At 38.4% G+C, this 14,151-nt stretch overlaps 1 protein-coding gene across 1 annotated transcript in view; it reads left to right on the forward strand.

Moving 5' to 3' along the window:
• Nucleotides 1-14,151, forward strand: part of MACROD2 (MACRO domain containing 2) — a 2,334,919-nt gene that overhangs the window by 1,330,899 nt on the left and 989,869 nt on the right. Inside the window, exon 6 of the mRNA XM_018056932.1 lies at nucleotides 8,889-9,010. Within this exon, the coding sequence (XP_017912421.1) occupies nucleotides 8,889-9,010 (122 nt within the window). The remainder of the gene's footprint in view (nucleotides 1-8,888; nucleotides 9,011-14,151) is intronic.

A 14,151-nucleotide genomic window follows, 5' to 3' on the forward strand; every position in this document is an offset into this window, starting at 1 on the left:
AACTGTATAAAAAAGATCTTCATGACCCAGATAATGATGATGGTGTGATCACTAATCTAGAGCCAGACATCTTGGAATGTGAAGTCAAGTGGGCCTTAGAAAGCATCACTATGAACAAAGCTAGTGGAGGTGATGGAATTCCAGTGGAGCTCTTTCAAATCCTGAAAGATGATGCTGTGAAAGTGCTGCACTCAATATGCCAGCAAATTTGGAAAACTCAGCAGTGGCCACAGGACTGGAAAAGGTCAGTTTTCATTCCAATCCCAAAGAAAGGCAATGCCAAAGAATGCTCAGACTACCGCACAATTGGACTCATCTCACATGCTAGTAAAGTAATGCTCAAAATTCTCCAAGCCAGGCTTCAGCAATACGTGAACCGTGAACTCCCTGATTGTCAAGCTGGTTTTAGAAAAGGCAGAGGAAGCAGAGATCAAATTGCCAACATCTGCTGGATCATGGAAAAAGCAAGAGAGTTCCAGAAAAACATCTATTTCTGCTTTCTTGACTATGCCAAAGCCTTTGACTGTGTGGATCACAATAAACTGTGGAAAATTCTGAAAGAGATGGGAATACCAGACCACCTGACCTGCGTCTTGAGAAATCTGTATGCAGGTCAGGACACGACTGAGCGACTGAACTGAACTGAACTGAACTGGAGTAGCTGTAGCCCAGCACTGTCTTATGAATGGACTGAGCTCAGGGAGCAGTTAAGCCTGGTTTCTTTTGACGGAAAGGTGGGTTTATTATACCCAAATATCACTTTTTAAAGAAATGTGAAAAGTGATCCCATTAAGTTTTTGAGAAGACATGTAGAGAGTCTGTAATTTTCCATTTTGTGATTTGAGAGCCAAAATCAATCTCTAGAACAAAGCCAATTTATTCTAAAATGAGCCATATGCAGATGAGGGAAGTGACACATTTTTAAAATGCATTTATTTAATTATCTCTTGCAGAAAAAGGCAAAAAAAAATCACTGCACATTTTTCCTGTTGGAATTCTTTGGGAAGAGTCTTTTGGCTTTTTTTAAAAAGTGTGATGGTGTTAGAGTTGTTTTTTTTTTCAATTGTCTGTAGTTCAGTTATTAGGAAATCTTTGATGATGCTTTGCTGAGTCATTCTGTGAAGAAACAGATTCTCAGCTCTATGAAAATTTGTGTTGAATGATCTGAACCAGTCGAATTACATTCCACTGCTTGCTCAGTCCAGACTGTCCATTCCACCTCATTGTTTCCGCTAATCCAGTGTATCATCTCTGGTTAGATTGATTACATTGGGCCAACTTTTATTGAACCACTCACAAATTCACTAATTATCTATTAGGCAGCGGTTCCCATAGCATTCTTGGCTTTGTGGGAGACTCAGGCGTCGATTGGTCATGCCTTCTGCAGTGGAAGCAGAGTTTCTATGTGAAGCCGGGAAACACAGGATCATAGCATCCGAGTTAGAAGGACTCGATGCATATGTGGTCATGTTTGATTGCCTCTGCTGACAGGAAATCACCTGCCTCCTGTGGCAGAATGCTTGCTGTGTTACTGAAGAGCTCTGACTGATGGAATCTTCTTAGTCATGTGTACAGAAATGTTTGTGTTAAAAGTCAGGTAAATGGTCAAACGTAAGTGATACTGGAGACCAAAAGAGGAGAAATGAGTTCAGTTTAGTTCATGTAGTGGTGTTCATGGATTATATCTTCAAGGAAGGTCAATTTTTTTTTTTTTTTTTTTGAGTTTCATGGGATGGGAAGGATTTTGAGAGGCAACGTGGAGGGGCTTTCTTGATACCAGGAAAACGTGGAGTCAGAAAAAGCTCACAGGCTGTTTGGTGTGAGTGCGTAGAGCAGTTACCTTATGTAGCTGGCACTTCATGAATGTATTCATTGAATAGATAGAATTAATGACTGAAGGAATGACGGCAAAAAAAGTCTTTCTTGTCCAGACGTGTGGTGGCAAGAGAGCTGTAAAGGAAGGCTGGTGACAAACGAGCAAGTTGACTCCTCTGGCACTTGAGTCCCAGCCCAGATTCTGCATTTGTGGAGACATCCTTGCAGTGGGGACAGACATTCACTTATTTTAACTGACTACATAGACGTTTTAAAGCCCACTTTCCCTTTGCATCTTAATAAAGTACTGGTTTTACATCTCTCTGAAAAAGCTGCAAATTGCTGCCCATCCCTTGAACTGGAACAAAGGCCTTATTATTATTTTCCTTGAAAAACTCGTATTGACTATGTGGGCTTCTACCTCCTCTCGACCCCTGCTATTGAAACAGTAAAAATGCCATGTATTTGACTCACTTCCTTCTAGGATGTGTTCTCTTTTGGTTCATTCTAAAATGATGGTGAAATGTTGGACTTTTGCAGAAAATTCAGCTTCCCACAGTCTCTCTGAGACCCTTCTCTGTTGGAAATATGCCCCCAGTGTCCTGTGGAATTTCAAAGATCCTATAAATGGCTGACCATAGGATATCCATTTGATAGAAATTCAATCTATATTATTGCAAATAGACCCTTATGTGTAGGTGTCCGGTTGAAAGAGGACACAGTCCCATTAGGACTGATCTAAAATAAATCTTTGGCAGAAGAAAGAGAGCTGGTAACAAATTTCAAATGGGCTTTGCCCCTTCCTTCTTCTTTTTCTTCTTCTCTTTAATCTGAAGGATAACATTTTGGTAGAAAGTGCTCGACTACTATTTTAAGACTTGATCCTCACAATTTAAGCTTAAAACTTCACAACTTTGAAGTCAATGAAGCACGAAACATTGTCAACACAAGATGCCCCAAACAATGCTATCTTATTTCCATGTAAGAATGGGATTCAAGCCTGAAAATGAATTGAGTGTACTAGTTCAAGTTTTGACAGTGTATTCTGTGTGTCCTTATCAGCTGTAAAATGCAAATGGTGTTAAGCTACTGTATATTTAATCCTAGACACAGACATCTAAGCAGGCTAAGATAAGTAAACTAGAAGTCCTTTGTAACTAAGAACATTGAAGGGGAAAACAAACAAAAACAACAAGCTCAACTCACAGACTCAAAGGAAAATAGACTAGAAAATACCATTGTAAGTGCTAGTTTATCCCAAACCCATGTGCAGAGCTGTATGACTAGTCTTTCTGAGCATGGAAAGAAATCAAACATGTACCTGAAGAAATGTGCTGCAGCTGAAATACAGTCTCACTGATGTCTGCTGTAGGTTGAAAAGGAACATCTTATGGACAATTGATTGTTTCTTGAAATATAATAAAAACAAGCTTCGAAAATGTGTATATGAAAAACATTGACCTATATGGAAAGAAAAGGCAACATTTACTTTGTAATGCTATCAGGTAGTAATTCAATTTCCCGTTAACCGAACTTCAAGTATTCTGCTTTGGGTCATAGATTGGTGGTGCTTATCATATAAATTGGCCAATAAGATTTGCAAATAATACTTTCAGTGCTTGGTTTTGTGGTTGTAGCTCTAGAAAAGAAAATCAATTTAATCCCATGCATTGGTTTTCTTCTTAAAATTCATGCAATTTGAATATGACTGACAGGGCATGGCATCATTATGCAGCCGGTTAGATGGACCGATTATGCTTATGAATACAAGAATGGAGTGAATGAAAGCAATGTGTAATTGATTCTACTTCTGGTCTGACTGTTCATTAACGGTTTGAATGTGGCACAGTTGCTTCTCAAATGGAAAACGATGAGAGCAACCTATATAGGTTCCCTCATTTGTTTCAAAATTCATTATGCTAATATTTTTTCACAGAATGTTTTTGCTGCATTTGTTTTATCAAGCAGAAGTCTGATCAAATCTTAGTAAATGATTCTACTGCTTTCAATATTTATTTGGCCTTCCACCTGCACACTTTTCAATTTACACATTTAGAAATGAAAGCAGGCTCCCTCTGGCACCCCCTTCAAAGCAAACCTTCCATCCTACCCTCCTTTTCTATAGACTTGAGACTAATTTCCCAGGATAGAACAAGGTGGAGGAGAACAAGGTGGTGGTTATAGCTTCAAAACAAAAGAGCTGATTTACAGGCTGATTGATTTCAGAAATAAATGAACAAAAACAGGCTCATTTGTCTTGCTGCAGGTTAGTCAGATAAAGCAGGAAAGAGCCTGCCGTCTCATTTTCCATACCTCTTCCAGGGGTTGCATCAAGTGCTGATGAAATGTGCAGATCATACTGCTGTTTTCTTGGCTTTCCTCAGTTGTGTAAGAAAGGGCTTCAAGTGCACAAAGGCTGCCCTTCCTTTCTGGAATGCAGAGCCAAACATTTCAAGGAAACAGCATTATTGTCATGGCTCACAGGGAGATATAATGCTGATTCTGTAACAGTAATCTCTGCCCTCTCATTTGCCTACAAGTTCCTGCCAGATTTTGAGACAGAGGAAAAAACAAAATTTGTGCAGGGCCAGGCAGTTCTATCTAGGAGCTACAGTTGTACTGTGAGCCCCAAATTGGATTGTATTTGCAATTAGTTAGCATATTAATTTCATATTCAATCTTCCTCTAGTTCTGATTTTTAAAAAAATTAAATCAGCAGTTGACTTATTAAAATAATAGTCTGAGAACTTCATACTGGAAATAGAATTCTTTTTTCTGATTAAAACTTACAAGATCTACTCTTTCAGTAACTTTCAAATATACAATATGCTATTATCAACAGCAGTCACCATACTGTGCATTATATTCTCAGAACTTGTTTATTTTATCACTGAAAGTTTGTACCTTTTGACCTCCTTCATCCATTTCATGTCTTCCTTTCTGTCCCCTGCTTCTGACAAGCACCAGTCTGTTCTCTGTGTCTATGAGATTGCTGTGTTTTTTTTTTTTAATTCTAGGTATAAGTGAGATGGTACAGTACTTGTCTTCCTCTCTCTGATTTATTTTACTTAGTGTAATGCCCTCAAGTTCCATCCATATTCTCATGAATGGGAGAACTTTCTTCATTTTTATGGTTGAATAGTATTCTGTTGTGTATGGTATATATATATACATATAACCCATTTTCTCTTTCCATTCATCCATCATTGGAAACTCTGGTTATATCATTGAACTGTGCCATGCTTAGTTGCTCAGTCGTGTCTGACTCTTTGTGACCCCATGGACTATAGCCTGCCAGGCTCCTCTGTCCATGGGGATTCTCCAGGCAAGAATACTGGAGTGGGTTGCTCTGCCTTCCTCCAGGGGATCTTCCAAACCCAACAATCAAACCCAGGTCTCCTGCATTGCAGGCGGATTCTTTACCATCTGAGCCACCAGGGAAGCCCAAAAATACTGGAGTGGGTAGCCTATCCCTTCTCCAGGAGATCTTCCCTACACAGGAATCAAACAGGGGTCTCCTGCATTGCAGGTGGATTCTTTACCAGCTGAGCTATCAGCTGGGCTGTTGTAAATAGTGCTGCAGTGAACATGGAGGGGCAGGTATCTATTGGGGATGTTTTCCTTTCCACTGAATAAATACCCAGAAGTGTAACTGTTGGATCATATGGTAGTTCTGCTTTTAATTTTTTGAAGGACCCCCATAGTGTTTTCATGAACACCTGCATGGAAATAATCATATCAGTTTTTCCTATGGTATCTTATTCATCTACCTCAAGACTTCATATTTGCTAAAACTGCTAACTCCAAAGAAAGCCCCAGGTGTCTGGGGAATCCTTCGTTGTGCCCATTTTAAAACATGTCCACAGTCCACTTGAAATGGGTGGAATTGTGTGACAGTTGTAAGCAATCAGAGTACAGTGATGGTGACACTGTGTCAGTCCCAAGGCTGAGACAGAAAAGATAACACAGCTTCCAGTTCTGGCATTGGTGTTGAAGTCCTGCGCTGTCCCGTGAGCAATCTGACTCTTCTGAGGATTCATGAGAAAACCCAAACCGGCCCCCCTGGTGAGCCCCTGCTCAGCCTTAGCTGCTGCTTAACTATGACTATACCTGGGACTCCATGCCTGCCAGACCCTCCAGCTGAGCCATTTCAGAATTTTTGATCCAAAAAAGTCATAAAAATAATCAAGTGGTAATTTTTGTTGAGAAAACATGTTTTTGTTTGAAGATTTTGTCTTAAGATTTTGTTAAGATAAAATGTGTTACCAAGTTTTAGGGTAATTTCTTGCATAGTGATAGCCAATGAGAATTTGCATGTATACAAAGTATGAAGCTAAAGTAATAGAATTCATGGTAAGCATGGAAAACTTTATATATACAAATGTATGCGATTTACTTCAACAAACAGTTGTGTTGAGAAAAGTTAATTCACAGTCATATTGCCTTTGTGACAGTGTGTCTCCCTATATTGATCTGTGGCTTTGGGCATAATTCCTTCTCCTATGGATCCACCAAGCAAGGGAAAAATGGACTAAGTTTTCTGTATTGTCCTTTTCATCTCTAAAAATTCTTGACTACTGTCTGAAATTCTTTGGTAACTGAGATACCTAAGATGTGTCCTGTACTACATGTCCACTTATAAGGTAGGTTGGACTCAGCTTGCATATTAAAATCATGGTAAAACTTTAAATATAGGTACAAGGGGCTTCCCTGATAGCTCAGTTGGTTAAGAATCCACCTGCAATGCAGGGTTTGGTTCCTGGGTCGGGAAGATAATTTGGAGAAGGGATAGGCTACCACTCCAATTTTCTTGGGCTTCCCTTGTGGCTCAGCTGGTAAAAAATCTGCCTGCAATGCAGGAGACCTGGGTTCGCTCCCTGGGTTGGGAAAATCCCCTGGAGAAGAGAAAGGCTACCCACTCCAGTTTTCTGGCCTGGAGAATTCCATGGACTGTATAGTCCATGGGGACAAAAAGAGTCAAACTCGACTGAGCGACTTGCACTTTATACCCATATCTTACCTGCTTTGGGAAATCGTGTTGCAATCACGTTGCAATTCTTGTTGTTACACACAAAAACATTAGTGTGTGTGTGTGTGTGTGTGTGTGTGTGTGCACGTGCATGCAAGCCTATGCTAAATACAAATTCAGTTCAGTTCATTTCAGTTGAGTTCAGTCGCACAGTCGTGTCTGACTCTTTGCGACCCCATGAATCGCAGCACACCAGGCCTCCCTGTCCATCGCCATCTCCCGGAATTCACTCAAACTCATGTCCATCAAGTCGGTGATGCTATCCAGCCATCTCATCCTCTATCATCCCCCTTTCCTCCTGCCCCCAATCCCTCCCAGCATCAGAGTCTTTTCCAAAGAGTCAACTCTTCGCATGAGGTGGCCAAAGTACTGGAGTTTCAGCTTCAGCATCATTCCTTCCAAAGAACACCCAGGGCTGATCTCCTTTAGAATGGACTGGTTGGATCTCCTTGCAGTCCAAGGGACTCTCAAGAGTCTTCTCCAACACCACAGTTCAAAAGCATCAATTCTTCAGCGCTCAGTTTTCTTCACCGTCCAACTCTTGTACCCATACATGACCACTGGAAAAACCATGGCCTTGACTAGACGGGCCTTTGTTGGCAAAGTAATGTCTCTGCTTTTGAATATGCTATCTAGGTTGGTCATAACTTTCCTTCCAAAGAGTAAGCGTCTTTAACCTAATATCCCTCTATTTTGTCTTTCTGTATCATAGCAGTTCTCACTTTAAAACCAGGTTTGTCTGAAATAAACATCTGCATGAACTCACTAATAAGGTTTCTGCCTATTTTGATCACAAGATAGCATCGTCAGCATTATCTGAACAAGGGTTTAAATACTGTTTAAAGCTGTTAAAAGTTGAAATCAACATTTGGGGATTTTCTCAATATCAAATAATACTCTTGACATTTAGCAGACAATCAACAAAGATTTTTCTCTTCCTGATTTCTTTTCCACTGTTTAAATTTCATATGCAATTTAAAACCATTAACTATTCCATAGCTGTATTTTAGTAAAGTGTTCTTATTCTTTTTACTGTTTTTGAAATTAACCGGTACTAATTAGCCAAAGCAAGTAACTTCATTTCATTATAATATTCTAATGATATTGGACTGAATTTATCTTTTTGATCAAAGTTGATCAGTTCTTGTTATTCACATCAGTGGAATGAGTTGATAATCCAGATTAACAGAGAAGACTGAGAAGCAGGAGTAATAAAGGCCTTTTCAAGTAATTGGGTTAAAATTTAGTTTTTTCCTTACTATCTTTATTGACTTAAAAGGAGGATGGTTCTATTTCATTAAATTCCTAAATTTAAATGTTTATGTGTGCCAGAATGGCTGGTTTTATATGGAAAAGCAAGAACATTAAATATTGTATTTTAAATATAAATAGAGGTTGAGAGGTATACATTGATTTTGGAGATTTACTATAATGAAAACTGGAAGTTAGGGAATTATTACAAACCATTATCCCCAGCATATCTTATGTGTGTGAGCATTGGTAGATTGCATTGTAAATTGCTATGGATATTTAAAAATGATTATTTTAGGATTATTATTATTTTATTTTTTGACTTTTTCAGAAACTTGCCCTTCTTTATAGTTTTTACAATGTCTGACACTATTATCTTATATACAAGGTGATATGTAACATTGGTTCTTCCTTCCCATGTCAATTCAGAATGCTCATTTTGTAGGCAATTATTTCTCAGTTTATCTTCTACTGAGGATTTGTCTTTTACCAGTGGACCAATTATTCACATCTTATATTATAATTTGTTATGCTTGGATCTGACCAATAACAATAGAACAATTTACTGGTAGGGGATTCCTTTACATAATTATCACCTTCCTAGAATACTGCCTACTTTAAAAAGCTATGCTATCTAAAATATTTTACCAGAGAAGCATTTGCATCATCAGTATTTCTTAGCTTGTTTGTCTCTAAACTCCAAAACAAATACCTAAAATAAATAAAGCAACAGTTATGTGAAAAGCGAAAATTCTCTTATTTACCCTGTTTTCCCTTCCTTTTGCGTTTACAGATGTCATCCACACTGTAGGGCCGATAGCCAGAGGCCATATTAACGGTTCCCACAAGGAAGACCTTGCAAACTGCTATAAATCGTCTCTGAAACTGGTGAAAGAAAATAACATCCGATCAGTTGTAAGTACTTTCATGCTATTTCTGATTCTTTTTCAGCCTTTATATGCTGGAAATCAATCTTGTCCACAATGAAGGTAGAAAATAATTGTTATTCGGAAAACCAAGTTTAATCAGCTTAGGAAGTGAGACAGCTATTGGTTATCATGACTCCACATTTTTGTATGTCTGACATAATTGCTTAGTTATTTTGAATTTAAAATGATAGCATCCCAGAACTGGAACCATCACATCTAATTTATTTTCTCCCTGTTGTCATCCTCTTTTGAAGAAAATGCTCATGAATGTGTGTGTGTTTTAACTTGAAAGATGTTATTCTTTTAGATTGATTTTGGCCATCCTAAACTACTGCTCTGTACTTGGATACGCCACACCCCTTCTACATTTTACCCATTTAGGTGGGAGAGTTCAGAAAATGTGGATCCAATCTTTTCCCTTAGCAGTAGGCTGAGATGAAAGGGGGTCTCCTCTAGCTGGATTTGGAGGTGTTTATTCACCTGCTTTTATTTTGTAACAGGCCCTACATTTATTACATCTCAATTACACCAGGAAAATAAAACTATGAGAAAAATGAGAGTCTAAATACACAATAGTAAGTTAATTGGGGCAGAATCCCTTGGGTTTTTCAGATAGATGATAACCTTGCTGAAATCATGGGGCAGGAAGATAAACACTTGCCTTCTTAACAGGCTGAATGGATCAGTATTGTTTGCGAGTTCACAGAAGTGGTGGTTTTATGGTGATTTTATTATTTGCATGAGGAGCATTGAGAGTCAGACACATTTGGATAACACTGGATGGTCACTGTACTTTTTGTGAATTATTATGATTATAAAGGGCCTTTTCCAATGTACATTACTGGGTTTGCTTAAAATAAGAAGACTTTTTTCAAGCCATTTATGCTGCCTTTTATATCTTTTCCTACTTGTTAACAGAGCTAGATATTTCATTTCATCCTTTGATTTAGAAAAATGTCTCCTTTTGCAAATGAAATAGTAAGACCCTATTCTATCTTAGAAAGTTGCAGTTCAAAGAGAATGATGCAAAGCAAGCTACCAAACCAGTTGACTCATTTTTTTCTCGATATGAAAACAACAATAATCAAAGCAGGCGTGAATATTCTGAGAATAATTAATATTTTGCCAATAATATAGTTTTTTGATTAAAAGAGGCAAATGGGGCTGAAATGCTTGGGAAAAATGGATATATATAGAAGTTTCCAATTTAGGAAATATGATCTCTGAGACCTGAAGAGAATTTACTAACAAATTCACTGGCATCTCTAATAATTCCCTTGAAACCAGTAAGAAGAGACTAGTCCATCAGAGACAGTATATAAACAGCACTCATCCTTTCAACAGGAAAACTAAACGTCTCTTAACTATTATGACCTTAAAATAATCACGTCTGTGTTACTGCACTTGATACTGCAAAGTAAACAGTGAAAGAATCATGGACTAAGTTAAATTAACTTTTCAGATACCCTACAGTGGGATACTCTAGTTGTCCTGATATTGAAATCAGGTCTACATCAATGCATTTGATGATGATTTTGAGAGGTTAATTGCATGTTACTTGGATAAGATTATCAGGTGGTGGCACGTAAGTGAAGTCATTCCAATTCTAGTAAATAAAAATGGAGATGGGAAATATCAGCAAAATATGAAGGAAAATATCCAGATAAATTAATCACTACATTCTTGCATGGTTGACTGGAGTTGCCATCAAATATCTCATATTAAGAGTAAAAAATTATCTTCCTTCCTTTTCTTTTTCTTTTTTTAATTGAAGTATATCGATTTTTGATGTTGTGCTAGTTTTAGGCAAGCAATAAAGTAATCCATATACATATACATATATATATTTGTTTTATATTGTTTTCCATTATGAGTTATTGCAAGATTTTGAATGCAGTTCCCTGTTCTAGACACTAAGACGTTGCTGTTTATTTTATATACAGTAGTGCACATCTCTTAATCTCAGACTCCTACCTTATCCCACCCCTTTGGAGACAATAAGTTTGCTTTCTGTGTCTGAGTCTGTTTCTGTTTTATAAATAAGTTTATTTGTATCACGTTTTTTAGACTTCGTGTATAGTGATATCACAAGGTACTTGTCTTTCTCTGTCTGCCTTTCTTCACTTAGTATGATAAACTGTCTATCCATGTTGCTGCAAATGGCATTATTTCATCCTTTTTAATGGCTGAGTAATATTCCATCGTATATACATACTGCTGCTTCTTTATCCATACATCTGGTGACAGATACTTAGCTTGTATCCCTGTCTTGGTTATTGTAAATCATGTATGAACATTGGGGTGCATGTATCTTTTCAAATCATGGTTTTCTTAGGATATATGCCCAAGAGTGGGATTGCTGGATCATGTGGTAACTCTATTTTTAGTATTTCACACAACCTCCATAATGTTCTCTGTGGTAGCTGACTTGCTTTCTTTTCTTGAAGGAGGAAATGGAACTTTCTACTTTATGAGTGTCATGTTCTTGACCATCATTAAAAAACTAATGACGCTAATGTCATCAAATCATTGTCATGGGGGGGAATGGAAACTTTTTAGAAAAGTTATCATGACTGGACACATCTTTTATTGTACAAGTTTCTACATTGTAGACATCACTACAGATGGAGAGAAATGTTTGATATCAAAATCTTGGTTGGTAATCTGGAAAATAAAGTTAACGAGCTCATTTATATGCATATTAAAGAAAATTTCTCATAAACTCATTTATCAGATCACCTTAGTGTGACCATGGAAAAGTCACATCAATATTTTGTAGTCTCTGTTTCCATATACGAAGAATCAGTAAGTCATTACTGTCTACATCAGAGGCTAGTATGAGGATAGTTGAAATAATGGGTATAAGATAACAGGAAAATATAATTCTCTATAAAAGTATTTGGTAATGTTACTCTAAGTGTAAGGTATTTTCATAGTGTATAATTTGGCAAGTTTAAGAGATTGAGAACATTTGTGCTTTGATATTTGGAAGACCAGACCTCTAGACATCATCATATCATTTCTTGATGTTTTCATACAGAAATAAATTAGTGTGACGTGTTCAGTTAGTATATTTGCAGAGGAAAATCTCAGATTTTTCTTTCCTCCTGTGAGAGAAAAATCTTGTTCTTTCCTAGTGTGAGTTTCTTCTCCGTGAGTCTCCTTTACTTCTCACACAGATCATGTCACTTACAACATTTCCGGTCACCAAATATAAGGAGACTTTTCCCATGCTAAGAAATTCTCTGCAACACCACCTGGGTGCCCTGCAACTTCACTCAGTTCTGATACTGTGCACCTGGAGATAGTCTCAGACCCCAGATAGTAATTAAGCACCAGGTCCCTTAAGACTGCTGCCCTCCCCCGCCCTACACACACACGCGGATGCACACATGAGAGCTTAAAATGCCGATAGTGAAAAGCTCAAGTTATCACCTGTGCTTCTGATCTACTCATCTACTGGCCGTAGGCCCTCTGCTTGGGTTCAGTTAATTTTCTAGAGCAGGTCACAGAACTCAGGGAAACACTTATATGCCTTTACCAGTTTATCAGAGCATGTGATATAGGATTCAGCTGAACAGCCAGATGAAGGGATACATGGGACTAGGTCTGGGTGGTTGGGAGTGCAGGAGCTTCTGCCCCCATGTGGTTGGGTGAGTTATTACCCGCCTGACCTGGATGTGTTCGCCCACTGACAGGCTCCCCAAACCTGCACTATTGGGATATTGTGGAGACTTACTCATAGGCACGTGCATGTGTGCTAAGTCGCATCAGTCGTGTCCAACTCTGTGAGACCCCAGGGACTGTCGCCTGCCAGCCTCCTCTGTCCATGGATTCTCCAGACAAGGGTACTGGAGTGGGTGGCCATTCCCTCCTCCACAGGATCTTCACGACCCAGGGATCGAATCCATGTCTCTTGCATTGCCAGGGGGGTTCTTGACCACTAGCACCACCTGGGAATATAGGCACAATCAATCATTAGCTCCATTTCCAGCCGGTCTCCCCTGTTTGGAGGATGAGAGATGGGACTGGAAATCCCAAGCTTCTGATCGTGTCTTGGTTCTGGTGACCAGCCGCCAACCACAGGTCATCCAGAAGCCCACTCAGGGTCAACTCACAAGAACAACAGGTGCTCCTGACGCTCTCATCACCTCGAGATATGCCAGGGTTTTAGGAGCCCTGTGTCAAGCATGGATCAAAGACAAATATTAGAACAATGGATGCTCCTAGTGGTCTTGTCACCTCCGAAATTACAAAGGCTTCAGGAGCTCTGGGCCAGGTACTTGGGACAGAGGCCAATAAATATTTTATATTAGCTCATGATACTCTATTTAGGCAACTAAAAGTATTAATTTTGTTAATAACTATTAGCATCATCTTATTCATAATCATTAATAATATCATTGTTAATATAACCAACTCATATCTGTATTGACAGCACAGAACATACCACAGACCTTTATGGCTCAGTAGATACACTGAATTGAATTAAATTACACTAATTTTGTCACCACGTATAGCTGTCTTAACTTTGTAATCTAAGTTTTAACTTTAAAGTTCCCATACATTATTACAGTTTCTTCCGCTATGTGTTGTTTCACAATAAAGCTACAAAAATGAATAAGGAGGAACAAAATGTATAACAATGTGCCTATAAGGCAACAAGTGTCATAAATAGAATATATTATTCTACTTGTCTGGATCAGCGAGGCTGTGCTGCAGCTACAGATAAGCTCAACATCTTAGTGACCCACATTCAGAGACCCTGTCTTCTGGGCATCTCACTTTCTAGAACTGACAACCTCCTCAGCCATGGAGCTTTGCAAAATCATGCATGAAAGTTTTACTGTGTTAGATTAGAAGTGAATAAGTGAAATATTTGATGGCACCACATTTCTTAAGCCAAAGGCTTTGGGATCACAGCAAGGTGTCAAAATGTCTGCTTTACTCTAATTTATCCAAAGGAATATATTTTTCAAAATTTTACTGGCAGAAAGCCAAATAACATGATCATTCATTTATTTAATCAATAATAAGATTGATAATAATAACACTGTGTTCCACGACATTTTAGGTATCTCCTAAGACCTATAGGCCAGAGAAGGCAATAGCACCCCACTCCAGTAC

The sequence above is a fragment of the Capra hircus genome, chromosome 13 (genome assembly GCF_001704415.2).
Source record: "Capra hircus breed San Clemente chromosome 13, ASM170441v1, whole genome shotgun sequence".
NCBI classification, from domain to species: domain Eukaryota; kingdom Metazoa; phylum Chordata; class Mammalia; order Artiodactyla; family Bovidae; genus Capra; species Capra hircus.